Raw genomic sequence first — 19,342 nt, forward strand, 5'->3', positions numbered from 1 at the left:
TGTGATGGTCACATGCAGTCAGTCAGGTCCCAGAGCCATTTATGACAACATGGGTGGACCCAGAAGGCTTTGTGATAAATCAGAGAAGCCAAACAAAGACACACGCTATAGGATCTCACTTATCTGTAGAATCTAAAATTAATGCAAACATGGAGATAGAGAAATACACCAACACTGATTCCAGTACAGACATGACATGGATGTGTCTGTAGAAATAGAGATGGAAGTAGAAAGGGACATGGACGCAGATATATCTGAAACTTCGCTCATCCTTATGTCCTGAGATGCTGATATTCTCCGCTCTATCCCGTGTTTAATGCGGTCTGTGACTTATGAAGCTGACTCACAGCTGGTAAAAGTTAGGATGCAGCAAATGGCAAAGTCATCTGCTCACTCTGCAAACACATATCAAGTGCACACAATAAGACGTGCACTAATGCGGGCCCTGCAGATGCGGCGATGTGGTTAGACATGCAGTTGTACTAGCGCCAGAGAACGTCTGTCTGTTGCAGGCACAGGAAGAACCAGGTGCTGTGCTGGTCCCTTGGAAGCAGGATTTGTGTCGATCCTTGGTCATCACATGTGGCTGCAACATTGGGAGGCAGGTGCTATTTTTACACCCTGTTTCCAGAAGGGGAAACTGTGGGTCCCAGGGCTCAAACCCTTCACCCAAGCACACAGGGTTACTATTTCCATTTCCTAAAATAAGTCCCTCCAAATGGCTATTTTTACTTCCATGATTGAAGAATGGCAGCCATATGGGAAAAAGCACAAATCAGAAGCACAGAGCTTATCTCGGGTCCCCTGACATAACCAAGAATTATGGGGCTGTGGGAGACATGGGGCGAGGACGTGGTAAGGCATGAAGATGGGGAGGTGGGCAGGGGCAGATTTCAGGGGGCCTTGGATGCTAAGATGAAGAGCATACGTGGGTGGTAGGAGCAGACAGTATCCAGCCCCTCTGGAACATTCTGGAAGCAGGAGGTCAGAAGGAACACGGGATGGAGAAGCCCAGGAAGAGGGAATGTAGTGGGAACTACAGCCTTGAGAGAAGCAGAGACTCCTCGCTCCCCAACTCCCTCTGCCTTCACCTGGAGCACACAGGTGCCAATTTGGTAACGAGTAGAATTCTCTGTGGGTTAAGTCCTCAGGGCTCTCATCGTATGGCCAGAGCCAAAGACTGAAATCTCTGGTTCCTGCAATCCCAGGCAGCCCTGGGAGCTCCTGGATCAACGGGGAGAGTCAGAGCTTTGTGCTCAGTTCCAGGCAGACCAAGAAGCAGAAGGTAAGTGGGTCCTCTGTGAAGGGAAGGGCTCCAGGCTGCAAGGGGAAGAGAAGGTTGGGGTTCCCTGTGGCCATCGTTCTTTGATGATGATGTTGATGTTGATGGTGGTGATGATGGTGATGACAGCTGGCGATGAAGAGGGCGGTGGTAATCATGGTGGTGACGAGGCGGATGATCACGGCTCTCAGTTATTGAATGCTCACTGTGTCCTCACCGTCGTGTATGATCCCAGTGAATTCTCAAAGCAGTCTTATGGGGTAGACGCCATCAGTTTGCAGGCCAGGAAACAGAGACTCAGAGAGGTTTTGGAACGCACACACCTAGTATAAATGGCAGAGCTCAGGTTTAAGTCTCCATCTGGCTGGCTTTAAAGTCAGCTCCCACCAGGCCTTTCTCCTCCCACCAGCCCTGAGCCATAGGTTTTGTTACCTGCCTCCCCTCTTTGTAGAAGAGGGAGTGGAGACCTCATCCCAGCTAAGCCACTTGCCCAAGGTTGCACGGCTTCCTTGAGCCCTCGCTCGGGGCTGCTATCACCCCCGTATTTGGTAGGGTGGCTCAGCTCTAAGCTCGTCTCCTATAGCAGGCATTCCACCATTAGTGCTGTTTGCCTGAAACCTCTCAGTTAGGGGAATTTCTTCAAGGCAGAAGGTTCCTTTCCTGTGCAGGGGGTGAGCATCCTAGGCAATCTGGGGCTGCATGGAAGGAGGCACTGGGTCATTAACGGAGGCCGTCGTCATTCTGCCCCCTCTGCTTGGATCATCCCTGACATGGCTGGGGGGGGAGGGGGAGGGGGAGGGCTTTGGAGGGACATTACCAGCCCTTGTCTGGGAATCGTATTGCAGGAGGAATAATCCAGAGAGGGTGTCTTCACTCACCGCCATGTGCAAGGTACTGGGTCAGGCACTGGGGTTCAAAAAGGACTGGGGCAGAAAAGTCCCTGCCCTCAGAGAGAGTCATGAAGGGGTTTTGTGTGAACTTTGCCTATTTCGTGGGCCTCGCTGAAGAATTTGAGAGCCCTTTACCAGATTAAAAACATTCTTACTGTTGCAAGAGACCAGTGGTCACATTCCTCGGTATGGCCTAACCGTCCCCCCGAACATTCACCAGGATTTTAATGATTTCTCTGTGTGTCTCTGTCCCTGTGTCTGTCTGTATCTCTGTGTTTAATGTGTTATGACTGGTAGCCATTGTTTGTAAGCAAGACCCCCTCTCCTGACAGAGGGTGGACACCCTCCTGGGAAGCCAGTGTGAATCATTCTGGCCAAGGTTCAGACACTGGCTGCTATGTGCTCCCTGTGAGCTGTGGGGACACGGGCTGTTACTTCCCGGTTACACGGGGACGACAGTACCTAGTTTATAAGACTGTTGTGTGGAGTCAGAGCATTACTGAAGTGCTTGCAAATTTGCCCGGTACAAAGTCCCGTGTAAGTGCTTGGCGTGTACAAGATCAGTCCCTCTCTTTCTCCCTGGGCATACCGGCTTTATCTGTGTCCTTCCTGGGAGGGCAAAGAAAATGACAGGAATTTCACAGGAAGGGAAGTGGATTTGGCTGAGGGCAGATACCGTGGATGTTGAGTGGAGAGGGGAGGTGGGGGAGCGGATGGGGAGCTGCAGCAATGGTCCAGGAGGTAAAGATTGCACAAGGAAGAGAGTTTCCCCAGAACTGTGTGAAAATGAGACCAAAGCTGTCAGACATGATTGTATTAAAAAGAAAATCAGAAGTCCACTGGTGCAGGACGAGGAACCAATGGCATTGTTCTTCTCTTCCTGCAGGAGCTTTCCACAGTCCAGAAAAGGGACTCCCCAGACAGGAATCTGGTAAACTGCCGAGTCCTTTATATAAACCGATACGGTTATGAGCTGCCAGGGATTTTGTGCACCTGCCAGAGTTTTGTTACCTTTTGCAATGTTCTAAAGCAATGTTTCCCAGCCTTAAAAGTAGCTCAAACAAAAGGAGGTCCTAGTGTGCCTTTCTTCTTAAGTAAGAGGCCATTTTTATAGGGGTATTTCTCAAATTTCTTTTGATAATGAGCTCTAGGAAGAAATACAGTTTACTTCCTGGATAAGAATGCATATTTGCGTGCACACACACACAACAACGGAAACTAAAGCATCGTGAAAACAACGGAAACTAAAGCGTCGTGAAACAGTCCTCACTCTTATCATAAACCACGATCTCATTTTGTAAAAAGAAATTTTTATTATGTTATGTTAGTCACCATACAGTACTTCATGAGTATTTGATGTAGTGTTCCATGATTCATTGTTTGCATATAACACCATGATCTCATTTTTAAAAATCTACTGTACTTCATTCAAAGAACGCTGGTCACGTCCTACCAAACTTAGGATCCACTAGTGGATCACAGGTCCTCGTTTTGGAACACGCTGTGGCAAAGAATGACAATCTGCACTGTCTTTGAGTTTCTGGAAATTTAAGGAGCGAGAAGGCATAGCCTGAAGCACTGATGTGCCCTGAGGTGCAGCCTGTTCGTAGTGTAGTGATTATAGCTGGTAAAGCAAACGACGGTGAAAACTCGTGCTTTGCAGACCCAGCAGAGGCAGAGAGGTGCGCGTGGGTTTCAGGAACACGGGGGCTTTGTTGCTGCACACAGCTCTGGGTCCAATCCTGCAATTTCATAGAGTCGATGAAATCGGACTTCATAGTGTTCAATTTTGCAGGAACTGATGAATACATTCTCGTAATAAAACGTAGAAGGGACACCCTGGAAATTTCCCCTTGACTTTTGCCTCCAATTACAATGCTCACCCTTCCCACTGGTGAGTGTCCTTCCCTACATTTTCTGTGCATTTATATCCACGTCTGCCATACAGCGGGGCTCAGGACGGCTGTTGCATCGGTCCAGCCTCCTCACTCCGCAAGTTGCTACTTTTTGCATATGGTGCCTCCTGCATATCCTGCGTATCCAGACCCCATTCTTTTCTAAAGGATACATAATATTCCTTGTAGACCTGCCACAATTCTGCCACCTTCAAATAACTTCCCACTGCATTTGGGATAAAACAAATTAAGATCCCAAACCCTCAGCATGACCATCACTCTGAAGAAGAACATGACATGATATGATTTATTTTATAAAATAAAGATCACTAGGGCCGTCTTAGGGTTTTTAGATGAAGTGCTACGTGCTTTAGTAGGGTTATTTCTGGAGATCCTGCAAATGAGGGAAATCCTGCTCTTATCACACCACAGATAAGAAAACAGGCTTCAAGACAGTGAAACTTGCCCGAGTTTGTACATGGCAGGGCTGGGAATAACCTGAGTTTTTTCTATCCTTCAAGACCAATCTCTTAGCCAATACCCTCTCCTGCCTCCCGACATCACTGTACCCTAATTTCTCATCTACTGGTCCCACCGCTCCTGCAAGCCTGGTGTTTTCTTTCTCAAACTGCAGGTCATGACCCATTAGTGGATCCTGAAATCAATGTACATCAGGGTTTCTCAGTCTTGGTCCTACTGACATTGGGGGTAGAATCGTTCTGTTTTGGCGATGCATGAGGTCTCCTGTTCTGGGTGTTGTAGGATGTTTAACAGCACCCTTATCTTCTACCAACTAGACACCAGTAGCACCTCAATTATAACAACTCAAAATGTCACCATACACAGTCCCCCTGTAGGGGAGGGGGGGACTAAATCATCCCCAGTTGAGAACCACTGGTTTAGATGGTCAAAACCAACATTTTTAAAAAATGAGATAAAATAGACTCGAGCCAAACAGATAGAAAATATTTTGTCGGGAGAAAGTACATGCTTAAGTCTGTTGTCTACAGAATGGAGACTCAACCATATAACAGACTGAACTTTATCGAGCACCTACTATGTGCCAACCACTCTTTGACATGCCACAGACACAGCTCCGAAGCAGGCAGAAAAAAGGTCATGGATGTGACCCTCTAAGTGGGGCAGATAGATGATAGACAAGTAAGCAAATAAACCAGGATACTTCAAATGTGCTTTACGATCGAGATGGTGTCATAGAGAGTGGCTAGTGTACGTGCATGTTTCGGAGAAGATATTTGAAAGTAGGTCACTGAAGAAGGGCTGTCTGGTGAGGAGGGGCATTTTAGTTCATATTTTTAAGAAGAGAAGGAAACAGTTGCATAAATATCCAAGGGAAAGGTATCTCAAACCGAGGGAATAGCAAGTGCAAAGGTCCTGAGGCAGGACCAGGCATTGTGGATGCAGCTCCACAGAGAAGAGGTCAGAGGGTGGTTGGGCCAGACCAGTTAGGGCGCTGTGGGCCTCCTAAGGCCCTGGGATCTCCTTCCATGCTCTGGGTGGCGGGGGGGCATTCAAGGAGGACCCTGGGTGTGGCGCGAGCTGATCTGCCTTTTGATAAGATGCCTCCCCTGCTCTGCACAGCGCACGTTGGGGAGACAGAGCCCGGGCAGGCGCAGCTCTGCTCCTCACGGCCTCTCCTTACCTCTTGCCCTCCCAGAGGCCCCTTCCCCCAGCCCGGGTTCATGCCGACGGCCTGGGCTCCCCCGGGCGCCCCCGAAGCCCCACCCTGCGCCAACCAGAGCTGCGCCCCCCACGACCTGGTCCTGCTGGGCTTCGCGCACGTGCCCACGCTGCGGCCGCTGCTCGCTGCGCTCTTCCTGGCCATGTTCCCGCTCACGCTGCTGGGCAACGCGCTCATCGTGCTGCTGACCGCCCTGGACCCGGCCCTGCGCGCGCCCATGTACTTCTTCCTGCGCCACTTGGCCCTGCTGGAGGTCTGCTTCTCGCTGGACATCGCGCCCCGGCTGCTGGGGACCCTGCTGCGGCCCGGGTGGGGCGTGTCCCCCGCGGGCTGCGCCCTGCAGCTGGTCCTGGTGCTGTCGTGCGTCACGTCCGAGTGCTTCCTCCTGACAGCCATGGCCTGGGACCGCTACGTGGCCATCTGCAGGCCCCTGCGCTATGGCGCCATCATGAGCCCCCGGCTTTGCCACCTGCTGGCCGCCACGTGCTGGCTGGCCGGAGTCCCCGTGTCGCTGGTCTTCACCATCTGGCTGTTCAGCTTCCCCTTCTGTGGGCCACGTGGCATCCGCCACTTCTTCTGTGACATCGCCCCTCTGCTGAGCCTGGTGTGCGGGGACACCAGAGTCTTCGAGGCCAATGTGTCGGCGGCCACTGTGCTGGTCATCATGGTTCCCTTCTGTCTGATAGCCACGTCCTACACTGGGGTCTTGGCCACCGTGCCTCGGATGCCATCCGCCACGGGGCGCCACAAGGCCCTGTCCGCATGCGCCTCCCACCTCATCGTGGTGGTTCTGTTTTATGGCACCACGGGGGTCATCCACTTGCGACCCAAGGCCAGCTCCTCCCCAGAGAGCAAGCAGGTGGTGTCCCTGTCCTACACGCTGGTGACCCCCATGCGCAACCCCCTCATCTACAGCCTTCGGAACAAGGAGGTGAAGGCTGCTCTGGGGCGGGTGTGTGTTCAGAGAAGACGAACCCATATTCCATAACCTCTCTGTGGTTCCACCCCCTTCATTCAGCCTTTGCTGGATGGCCCTCCCAGAGCAGTAATTAGGAACCTCAATGTGCCCCACATGGATCTCTTTCTGTTTTCCTTCTCTGATTCCCTGTTTTGGCAAGGGTGCCAATGCCTCTCTAAGGGCCGTCTTGAGTCCAGCCATCATTCAGGCACACTCTCTTGAGTATAATAGGGTTCTGTTCCTGGTAATGGAGCATGAACCTTATGTGTGTTTATGGTCATAGTATGGTTCCCATGGAAGTGGTGTGGCAAGCTTTCGCAAAATATGAAAAAGCAGGCCACCCAGTTAAATTTGAATTTCAAGTAAACGCCAAACAGTTTTGAGTATAAGTATGTCCCATGCAATGTTTTTTTGCAATTGTGTTTTAGTATGAATATGTTTTTCTTCTTCATGACTGAATAATATTCCATGGTATGTATCACATCTTCTTTATCCATTCAGCTGTTGATGGGCACTTAGGTTGTTGCCACATCTTGGCAATTGTGAATAATGCTTCAATAAACACAGGAGTGCATACATCTTTTGGATATCCTGTTTTCATTTCCTTCGGTATCAGTCGAGAAGTGAAATTGCTGGATCCTCCGGTAGCTCTATTTTTAACTTCTTGCAGAACCTCCACATTGATTTCCACAGTGGCTGCAGCAACTTACATCCCCACAGACAGTGCACGAGGGCCCTGTTTCCTCCACGTCCTCACTGACATTTACCTCTTGTCTGTTTGATGATAGCCATTCCAACAGGTGTGAGGCCATTTCTGCGTTTCTTAAAGTTTTTATTTGAATTCCAGTTCGCTAACGTACAGTGTTCTATTAGTTTCAGGTGTACAATAGAGTGATTCAACACTTCTATACCCTTAGTGTGGTTTTTATTTGCATGATTAGTGTTGCCAAGTGCCTTTTCATGCGCCTCTTGGCCATCTGGGTCTTCACTGGAAGAATGCTCAGTTACAATTTTATTTTATTTTATTTTTATTATTTTTTATTATGTTAATCACCATACATTACATCATTAGTTTTTCATGTAGTGTTCCATGATTCATTGTTTGCATATAACACCCAGTGCTCCATGCAGAACGTGCCCTCCTTAATACCCATCACCCGGCTAACCCATCAGTTACAATTTTAATTGTATGTGTGTGATGACTTGGTTAATGTCTGTAGCTCTCCACTAAAGTGTAAGTTGGCCCTGTCTGATTGTACTCATTATTTTATGCTCAGCACCTAGCTCTGTGTGGTACTTAGCCGTCACTCAGTGAATGTTTGCCTAAAGAATGAGTGAATATCCAGATGTGCTTCTCTGGACTTTCCCTCCTCGAGAGGCCTGGGGTCTCCTTCCACAGATGGCTGGGGTCAAAGACATCTGTAGGGATGTAAGCCCATAGCCCACTTCCCCTCCTCCTGGCCAAGAGCCAGTACTTCTCACTCTATGCTGTTTCAGTTGGCATTGATCTCTCCATGGAGCCACTACTGTATGTTTTTTAAAGACTTTATTTATTTGAGAGAGAGAGAGAGAGAGGGAGGGAGGGAATGAGCAGTGGGGGGGGGGGAGCAGAGGAAGAGGGAGAAGCAGATTCCCAGCTCAGCAGGGATCCCGATGCGGAGCTCGATCCCAGAACCCCCAGATCATGGCCCGAGCCGGAGGCAGATGCCTAACTGACTGAGCCACCCAGGTGCCCCGCCACCACAGTATTTTCTCTCTGAGCACAACTTTTGTTTCTCAGATTAGCGTAATACTCCTATCAGTTCACTCAGAAGAAGTGTCATTTGTGCTTGTCCCGTGCGACCAAGACTGGCTCTCTTTCCGCTGTACTTGAGGCTGGTGGGATGTAGGTCTGGACCTGCCAGGAGACACCTGGGCAGAGCATATTTGGAGTAAAACCTGTTGAAAAGCAAGAAGATTCATATGATGAAGAAACTGAATCCTGATGTCATCGTTACAGTATCTGGATTTCTCTGTACCATATTGCCCTGCATGTTCAGCTCACGAGTCAATAAATTCTAATTTTTTCTCTTAATAATTTTGAATCTGAATTTTTTTTTTTTTTTTTTGGCTCACAATGAAAAGAGGCCTTCCAAGACATCAGAGAAGTTATCCAGGTCCCAAATTCAGCCTATGCCTGAGTCATCCACCTCCCTGCCTCTTATAATAGCCCCAACTCCTGGCCCTTTCTCAGTTTGGAGCTGGTGTTCATCCTTCAAATCCATTTCCTGCTACTAAAAGCCATGCTCACCCCACTGCAAATTTCTCTCAGAATAACTTGCTCCTTCCTTCCTTCCTTTCTGCAAGTATTTGTGTAGTAGTCCTGGTGCTGCGTGTTAAGGATGAACGATGAATAAGACCATATCCTGTCTTCAAGGGTCTTATGGTATAGCACTAACAACTTTATCTGATGGTGCTCTAATAAATATTTTTTATTATTACGTTCAATTAGCCACTGTATAGCACACCATTAGTTTCAGACGTAGTGTTCAGTGATTCATTAGTTACATATGACCCAGTGCTCATCACAACACGTGCCCCTCTCAATACCCATCACCTGTCTACCCCCTCCCCCACCCCCTCCCCTCTGTAACCCTCAGTTTTTTTCCGGAGTCTATAGTCTCTCATGGTTCTTCTCCCTCTCTGATTTCTCCCCCTTCAGATTTCCCTCCCTTCCCTTATGGTCCTCTGTGCTATTGCTTATGTTCCACATGTGAGTGAAACCATATGATAATTGTCTTTCTGTGCTTGACTTATTTCACTTAGCGTAATCCCCTCCAGTTCCATCCATGTTGATGCAAATGGTGGGTATTCATCCTTTCTGATGGCTGAGTAATAGTCCATTGTATACATGGACCACATCTTCTTTATCCATTCATCTGTTGAAGGGCATCTCGGCTCCTTCCACACTTTGGCTATTGTGGACCTTGCTGCTATGAACATTGGGGTGCATGTGCCCCTTCTTTTCACTACATCTGTATCTTTGGGGTAAATACCCAGGAGTGCAATTGCTGGGTCATAGGGTAGCTGTATTTTTAACTTTTTGAGGAACCTCCATACTCTTTTCCAACGTGGCTGCACCAGCTTGCATTCCCACCAACAGTATAAGAGAGTTTCCCTTTCTCCACATCCTCACCAATATTTGTTGTTTCCTGTTTTGTTAATTTTTGCCATTCTAACTGGTATAAGGTGGTATCTGATTGTGATTTTAATTTGTATTTCCCTGATGGCTAACAGACACTTCTCCAAAGAAGACATACAAATGGCTAACAGACACATGAAGAAATGTTCAACGTACAGATTTTTTTTTAAAGATTTTATTTATTTATTTGACAGAGAAAGACACAGCAAGGGAGGGAACACAAATGGGGGAGTGACAGAGGAGAAGCAGGCTTCCCACAGAGCAGGGAGCCCAAAACTATCATATTTTAAAAGACAGTATAAGACATCTGTATGTTGGGGCACCTGGGTGACTCAGTCGTTAAGCGTCTGCCTTCGGCTCAGGTCGTGAGCCCAGGGTCCTGGGATCGAGCCCCGCATCGGGCTCCCTGCTCCGCGGGAAGCCTGCTTCTCCCTCTCCCACTCCCCCTGCTTGTGTTTCTGCTCTTGCTGTGTCTTGCTCTGTGTCAAATAAATTTAAAAAAATCTTAAAATAAAATATAATAGTTTTGCTTTTCACACAGAAGTATTCATCCACTTGTTATTGCTTTTCTCCAGGATAGGGAGAAGGAATCTATTTTTTTTTTTCAATTTGCATTGAAAAACTACTAGCTCCATTTAATAAATAGTTTGCCTTCCCCACAGCACAGCAATCTGTTATGAAGCAACTTTTTATATTGATTGCCTTTCCTTCTAGGCTCTTTTCTCCTTTGATTCATTTGTCCCTCCATGTACCAATAAGTCTTAATTACTATAGCTTTTATTTTTTTATTCTTCATTTAAATTCAATTTAGTTAACATATACTGTCTTATTAGTTTCAAGGGCAGAATTTAGTGATTCATCATTTGCATATAACACCCAGTGCTCATTCCATTAAGTGCCCTCCTTAATGCCCCAGGCACCCCATCCCCCACGCACCTCCTCTCCAGCAACCCTCAGTTTGTTTCCTAGAGTTGGGCATCTCTTATGTTTGGCCTCCCACAGATGAATGAATAAAGAAGATGTGGTGTATATATACAATGGAATTTTACTCAGTCATCAAAAAGAATGAAATCTTGTCATTTTCAATGATGTAGGGGATGGAGCTAGAGAGTATTATGCTAAGCAAAATAAGTCAGTCAGAGGAAGACAAATACCATATGATTTCACTCGCGTGGAATTTAAGAAACAAAACAGATGGATGTAGGGGAAGGGAAAGAAAAATACTATAGCTTTTCACTGAAATCTTTGTAACGTAGGTCCAATTCAATCAACGTCCTCTCCCCACACTGTATTGTGCTGTGGGAGTAGCTTGGTTTACACTGACTGCCTCTGTTTCCGGCACACACTGTAGGATTATATTTTGAAATAAAAATTTTTGCTGGGGTTTTATTAACAACGTACTGAATGTAGAGATCTACATGGAGAGTATGGACATCTTTATAATAATGATCATTCCTATATAAGAACTTAACATAATTCTTCATTTCTTATATTTTTATATATGTATCAATAAAAATTCATACTTGGTCCAATAAGGCTTATAATCTTTTATTAGATTTATTTCTAGTTACTTTATATTTTTCTTGCCATTTTGCATAGGACATCCTTTCTTAATTTTCAATTATTTTCTAAATTCAAGTATTAAATACAGTGTTACGTTAGTTTCAGGTGTACAATATAGTGATTCAACAGCTCTATACATTACTCAGTGCTCATTGTGATAAGTGTGTTCTTATCCCCTTCACTTCTTTTTTATTTTTAAAGATTTTATTTATTTAATTGACAGAGAGAGAGAGAGAGAGAGAGAGAGGGAACACAAGCAGGGTGAGTGGGAGAGGGAGAGGCAGGCTTCCCACCGAGCAGGGAGCCCGATGTGGGGCTCGATCCCAGGACCCTGGGACCATGACCTGAGCTGAAGGCAAGTTGCTCAACTGACTGAGCCACCCAGGCGCCCCCCCCCTTCACCTCTTTTACCCATTTCCCCCACCCACCTCCCCTCTGGCAACCATTAGTTCTCCATGTTTAAGAGTCTGGTGTTTTGTTTTTGGTTTGTCTCTTTTTTTGCTTTGTTCATTTGTTTTGTTTCTTAAATTCCACATATGAGTGAAATCACATGGTATTCGCCTTTCTCTGACTTATTTTACTTAGCATTATACCCTCTAGATCCATCTATGTTGTTGCAAATAGCAAGATCTCATCCTTTGTTTATGGCCAAGTAATATTCCACGGTGTGTGTGTGTATGTGTGTGTTTGTGTGTGTATACCACATCTTCTTTACCCATTCATCTATCAGTGGACACTTGGGTTGCTTCCATATCTTGGCTATTACAACAACTAGAACAATAATAATGCAATAAACATAGGGGTGCTCGTATCTTTTCAAATTGGTGTTTTTGTTTTCTTTGGGTAAATACCCAAAGAATGGAATTACTGGATCATATGGTAATTCTATTTCTAATTTTTTGAGGAACCTCCATACTGTTTTCCACAGTGACTACACCAGCTTGCAGTCCCACCAACAGTGCACAAAGATTTCTTTTTCCCCACATCCTTGCCATACTTATTATTTCTTGTCTTTTTGATTCTAGCCATTCTGACTGATGTGAGGTGATACCTCATTTTGGTTTTGATTTGCATTTCCCTGATGATTAGTGATGTTGAGCGTTTTTCATATGTGTCTATTGCCACCTGTATATCTTCTTTGGAAAAATGTTTATTCATGTCTTCTGTCCATTTTAATCAGATTATTTGGGGGGGGGTTGGTGTTGAGTTGCATAAGTTCTTTATATATTTTGGATATTAACCTCTTATTAGATACATCATTTGCAAATATCTCCTTCCACTGAGTAGGTTGTCTTTTTGTTTTGTTGAGGGTGTCCTGTGCTATGCAAAACCTTTTTATTTTGATGTAGTCCCAGTGGTTTAATTTTGTTTTTATTTCCCTTGCCTCAGGAGACACATCTAGAAAAATGTTTCTGTGGCCGATGTGAAAAAAATTACTGCCTATGTTTTCTTCTAGGAATTTTATGGTTTTAGGTATCACATTTAGGTCTTCAATCCATTTTTTTTTCAATTTATTTTTGTGTATGGCGTGAGAAAGTGGTCCAATTTCATTCTTTTGCTTGTAGCCATCTAATTTTCCCGGCACCATTTGTTAAAGAAACTATCTTTTTCACATTGCATATTTTTTGCTTCCTTTGTTGAAGATTAATTCACGAGACAGTCATGAGTTTACTTCTGGCCTCTCTATTCTGTTCCATTGATCTATGTGTCTATTTTTGTGCCAGTACCATACCATTTTAATTATTATAGCTTTGTAGTATACCTGGAGATTGTGATACCTCTCATTTTGTTCATTTTTTTCCCCAAGATTTCTTTGGTTACTGGGGGCCTTTTCTCATTCCTTACAAATTTTGGTATTATTTGTTCTAGTTCTGTGAAAAATGCTGTTGGTGTTTTGGTAGGGATTGCACTGAATCTGTAGATTGGTTTCAGTAGTAGGGACATTTTCACAATATTTGTTCTTTTAACCCATGAGCATGGACTATCTTTCCATTTGTGTCATCTTTAATTTCATTCATCTATGTTTTATGGTTTTCAGAATACAGGTCTTTCACCTCCTTGGGTAAGTTTATGCATAGGTATTTTATTCTTTTTGGTGCAGTTGTAAATGGGATTGTTTTCTTAATTTCTCTTTCTGCTATTTTGTTAGCAGTGTATAGAAATGCAACAGATTTTCGTATATTGATTTTGTATCCCTCAACTTTACTGAATTCATTTATCAGTTTCACTAGTTTTTTGGTGGAGTCTTGAGGATTTTCTACATATGGTATCACATCAACTGCAAATAGTGAAAGTTTTACTTCTTCCTTACCAGTTTGGATGCCTTTTATTGCATATGACATCCTTTTAAATTTCAAATTCTAACTGGATCTATTTACAGAAATACACATGGATTTTTATATTCATCAAATTACCTTTTAAAAACTTGGGAACATTTTTTCCCAGCTTTATTGAGATATAACTGACATAAGACATGTAAGTTTAAAGGCACAGGGTGTTGATGATACACTAATATTTTGCAGAACAGTTTCCATCACAAGATTAGCTCACACCTACATTAACATCTCATAAATACTGTGTGTGTGTGTGTGTGTGTGTGTGTGTGTGTGTGTGTGTTTGGTGAGAGCAGGTAAAATCTACTCTCTTAGCAACTTTCAAGTGTACTATATAGTATTAATCCTAATTGTTTTTGCCATAGATTTGGGGGGAGGGAGTTTGCAAGATATATCAAATTATTTCATATAATTTCAAACTTGCCTAGATTTACCCTTTTTGCATCTATGAAGAGAGATTTTTTTCTTCTGTAAGCTGTGAAATATGAAGGGTTACATTTACCAATCATACCCAGAGCACACTCCCTGCTGATGAAAGCAAGGTCCTGCAGGTGGGAGGAGGTCATCCGCGTGAGAGATGTCAGGTGATTCCAGCTGAGCAGCAAATCTGAGGACCTCAGGGTTTAGGACCTAGGAGTGCCTCCATGAACCCTATCACCTGGCAAAAGCACCCATGATCGCATCATTCCACAATCACTTATATTGGAAAGGCCTCTTGCCAGATCCCGATGTAGATTGCATGGAGTGTTTACCTTACATAGCTCATGGTACATATTATTATCTGAAGATTATCAGGGGAGAAGTTCTTTTCCTTTGGCACTGCCCCCAATCAATTGTTTTGGGGGTTCTTCACCAGATACCCCAAGAGCCCCAACATCACAAGTTGGGTCAGGACAATTTTGTAATCAGCAGACCCTAGAAGAAAGGTCTACGTGGAGAAAAACAGTTGAGGCACAAAAGCCCAGGTGAAACAATGTTTCCCTTCTATTGTAAACGCGGTCATCCACAACCTACCTTAATCAATAAAAAGGGAGGCCCTTTTTTCAAACGGACCCTCTGGGGTGGGTGTAGACTTTCCTTCCCACTTCCTGGTTTGCTTGCTTTAGGAACTGGCCCGGGAGACTTGGAGACTTCGTATCAGCGTTGGTGAGTTACCATTCTTGGCAACTTGCTTCTTTTCATTTTAAAATCCTGTTGTTTATGTTGTTACCGAAATTCTCCTATTTTCTTAATTTTTTTCATGCTGTCTTTTTTTTTTTAAAGGGAGGCTTTTTTTTTTTAAGATTTTATTTATTTGACAGAGACAGCGAGAGGGAACACAAGCTGGGGGAGTGGGAGAGGGAGAAGCAGTCTTCCCGCTAAGCGGGACCCTGGGATCATGACCTGAGCCAAAGGCAGACGCTTAACGACTGAGCCACCAAGGCGCCCCGATAAGATGTTTTAAGGGTGAGCTACAGCTTCTCTACTTCTAGGGATGCTCAACGGTGTTATAAGGCACTGGCTTTCAATTTTGGCTGCATGTTGAAGTCATTTGGGGGAATTGTAAGAAAACATGGATTCCTGGGTCCAACTTCCAGAGTTTCTTGTTTAACAAATATGGATATTTCTGGGCATTGGGACTGTAAAAACAAAGCAACCCAGAAGTGTCAAAACTAAAACCACCAGATCAGTAAAATAGTACTTAATAAGAGCTTATTGTGCACTTAAGAGTGGTTTGTGAACTAATATGAAGCTCAGGGGCATGATATTACAGGATGGCTTATAGAGTGAAAACAAGGAGGTTGTGTATCTTCACAATGGTTGGTTATTACAGAGGAGGTTTGCAGACGGCAGGAGATTGTTTCAAAGTGATTATCTTACACATTTTTAGGAAGATGGCTGAAGTTTCTTAACTTGGATTTTTTACTGATATATAATTAACATACAATGTTATTAGTTTCAGGTGTACAATATTGATTCAACAATTCTGTATGTAACTACGTGTAGGCAGCATCTGTGTTTCTTTTATGGTTATCAGAGGTATTTATAAGAAATAACAAGTTTCACTTACGTTCATGAAATACGGTAGATTTAGTTTTGCTAATGTGGTTTAAATGGTTTGTTCAGGGAATTTCTTTTTAAAAAACATTTTATGATGAGCCCTGGGTATTATATGGAACCGATAATTTATTTAACACTACACCTGAAACTAATGATGTACTATAAGTTGGGTAACTGAATTTAAATTTAAAAGTTTTTAAAAAAATTTTATTGTGTTATGGTAGTCACCATACAATACATCATTAGGTTTTGATGTAGTGATCCACAATCCATTGTTTTCATATAACACCCAGTGCTCCGTGCACTAGTGCCCTCCTTAATACCCATCACCGGGCTAACCCATCCCCCCAACCCCTCCCCTCTAGAACCCACAGATTGTTTCTCAGAGTCCACAGTCTCTCATGGTTAGTCTCCCCCTCCGATTTCCTCCCCTTCATTTTTCCCTTCTTGCTATCACGTGGCTGAATTCCTGTATGAGTTCTAGCCATTTTGGGGTGGGTCTTTTGGGTTTTCCCCATAAAGTATCATGTCAGCTGCAAAGAGTGAGAGTGACTTCTTTGCCTATTCAGATGCCTTTTATTTCTTTTTGTCATCTGATTGCGAGGCTGGGACGTCTAGTACTATGTTGAACAGCAGAGGTGAGAGTGGGCATCCCTGCCGTGTTCCTTGTTCGTTTATTTCTACCCACGAGAATTCCATCCCATTTCTTGTTTTCTGCCGTATCCTAGGAACCTAGCACAATGCCTGAAGTACAGTAGACAGTACTAGGTAGTTGAAGGTACAGTGGTCAGCAAAGTCCTCATTAAAGAGGTGAACTTTAAGAGACAGGCTGATGAAGTGAGATAGCTAACTACGCAGATATCTGGGGAAAACGTGTTAAGCAGAGATGAGGGCAAGAGCACAGGTGCTAAAGCAGGAATGTGCTTGGAGGATTTGAGGAAGACTGAAGAGATTAGGGAGGATGGTATAGAGTGAGCCACGAGTAGCAAGTTGGACAAAGTCAGGAAGTCAAGGGCCAGGTCATGTGGGGCATCAGAGGCTGTAGGAAAACGAAGTCATTGCAAGTGTGACGGCAAGCGCGGTTGTCTTGATCAGGTGGGTCGCCTGACGCCTGACTTAGATCTGTGACACACGGTAATGAGTGCTGGTGAAGGTGGATCCACTCACAACCCTTCCTGAATCTTCACATGGACCCACATGTGACCTTTGAGAACTGGAGTAGGGCAGGATCAGAAGCATGGAGACCCATTTATTGCCTGTTTTAGGTAGTTGTCCTCTGACTTGGTTGGGTCTAGTTTTACCTAAAAGAGGGACGGCTTGAAAACCTGGGCATCCTCAATTTGTATGACTGCCTCTTACGCTGGGAGGTGTGAGTCGCGAGCTAGTGCGTGTGAAGAAATTGCCTCACTCTTCCTGAGCAGCAAGAAACTGAGAAAAGTGACCTTATGTAAGAACCTACTGAGCAATGATGTGATGGAAATCCTGTGTGATGCTGTGCTCCGTCCAGATTTTTTTCTTGAGTCACGGGTGCAAGTCGGTTTAGACAAGCCTATCATATAGAAGTTTTGACCTGAGTATGTTGTCAAAACACACCTGAAGGGGAAAGTACAGCAAAGCAGAATAGCTGAAGGCATGGTATTTGGAGGCAGATACATCTGGGTTATTATTCTGGACGGACAACTTTTGCCCCACAATGGTGGCCCAATTCTCTTTAGATTTTTTCAACTTGCATTTCACAGTCTGGGGAATGAGGTCATAACACTCTCAACCTTATGGTTTTGAGTTAAATATGGAAGTTCCAGACTCATCTGGGCCAGAGCGACTGACTCGATAAGAGCAAGGAACTTCTAATTACTTTAACAATAAGCAAATATGTTAGGTGTCATGTCAGATGTGTTCTTGAGAACATGAGGAAAAAAATCTCAAAAGGAGGTTTGGTACTCATGTTTTCCAGTCTACTTCTTTCAAGATGGCAGACGATGAGTTCTTGTATCTCTATTTCTCATTTGTTCCAATGATATAAGATCTTTTTCACCATTCTGGAGAAGTTGCTAGAAAAACAGTATTTCAGATGATTGAGATATGGCAAAAGATGGGGATATATATCAAAAGTAAGGCATAAAACTACAAAAAGGTGGAGATGGGCAGAAATAGAAAAACAAAGTAGCTCAATATACGATTGAAGACTGTAGTTTTTTTAGAACTCGATAAATTTCAACACGACAACTAAAACTAAAACAACTCTTTATAGTCTCTATTCATATATTTTTCTGTAGAAATATTCATTGTAATACTAACTCCTCTTAGTATTACATAGTCTATTCTAGAATTGTCTGTAAGATCTCAAGTTGTTCTGGGATATATCTGGCCCCAGAGGAATCCAGTAAGCGATTGCCAGCATGAACAAAGTTTATATTCTAGAAGGAGTCATGAAAAAAGGGGTAGGGAGGAACATCCATACTATTTTCCAGAGTGGCTATACCAGTTTGCATACCCACCCAACAGTGTAAGAGGGTTCCCCTTTCTCCGCATCCTCACCAACACATGTTGTTTCCTGTGGTGTTAATTCTAGCCATTCTGACTGGTGGGAGGTGACATCTCATTGTAGTTTTGATTTGTATTTTTTCCCTGATAATCAGTGATGTTGAGCATCTTGTCTTGTGTCTGGAACCATCTGTATGTCTTCTTTGGAAAATGTGTATTCATGTCTTCTGCCCATTTGTTAACTGGAATATTTGTTTTGGGGGTGTTAAGTTTTAGAAGTTCTTTATATATTTTGGATATTAACCCTTTATCAGATAGGTCATTTGCAAATATCTTCTCCCATTCTGTAGGTTGCCTTTTGGTTTTGTTGATTGTTTCCTTCACGGTGCAGAAGCTTTTCATTTACATATATATGATGGAATATTATTTAGCCACAAAAAGGAATGAAAGCTTGCCATTTGCAATGACATGGATAGAGCTATAAAGTATTGTGCTAAGTGAGATAAGTCAGAGAAAGACGAATACCATATGATTTTACTCATATGTGGAATTTAAGAAACAAAACAAATGAACATGGTGGGGGGGAGAGGCAAACGAAGAACTCTTTCATTTGCCCAAGATTGCACAGCTGGAGTGGCAGAGCCAGCATCCAAGGACAGAAGGGTCTGGTAGCAACTAGTAAACGTAGAAGGAATGATGGAATTAGAATATCATCAATTGTCAACCACCATAGAAAAAAATGATTTCATAGTGGTTTTTTTTTTCTAATTCTCTGACATTTTCATGTGGCCAGATCTAGAAGGATCCATTTTACTTCAGCCCCAAAGTAGTTTTTGGTGGGAGTTCATTTCAGCCCTCACATCTGGCCATCCAATGGCCATGACAGTTTCTGCCCTGACTTCCACCCCCTCCCGTATCCCACACTTTCCAATCCACAGAACACACAGCTTTGAACCATCCAAGGACAGGTCTTGGGCTCAGCATTTTCATGTGGCTGTGACGGGCAGGGTCTCT

The 19,342-nt window shown here is 44.1% G+C and overlaps 1 protein-coding gene across 1 annotated transcript; it reads left to right on the forward strand.

Moving 5' to 3' along the window:
- The first annotated feature begins 5,770 nt into the window (after nucleotides 1–5,770).
- Nucleotides 5,771–6,757, forward strand: LOC114202164 (olfactory receptor 10A7-like). The gene has a single exon (XM_028095224.2). The coding sequence runs from the start codon at nucleotides 5,771–5,773 to the stop codon at nucleotides 6,755–6,757; it is 987 nt and encodes a 328-aa protein (XP_027951025.2).
- Nucleotides 6,758–19,342: the final 12,585 nt, after the last annotated feature.

This window comes from Eumetopias jubatus, unplaced genomic scaffold (assembly GCF_037043125.1).
Source record: "Eumetopias jubatus isolate StellerSeaLion01/CBP00866 unplaced genomic scaffold, mEumJub1_p1.0 scaffold_10, whole genome shotgun sequence".
Lineage (NCBI taxonomy): Eukaryota > Metazoa > Chordata > Mammalia > Carnivora > Otariidae > Eumetopias > Eumetopias jubatus.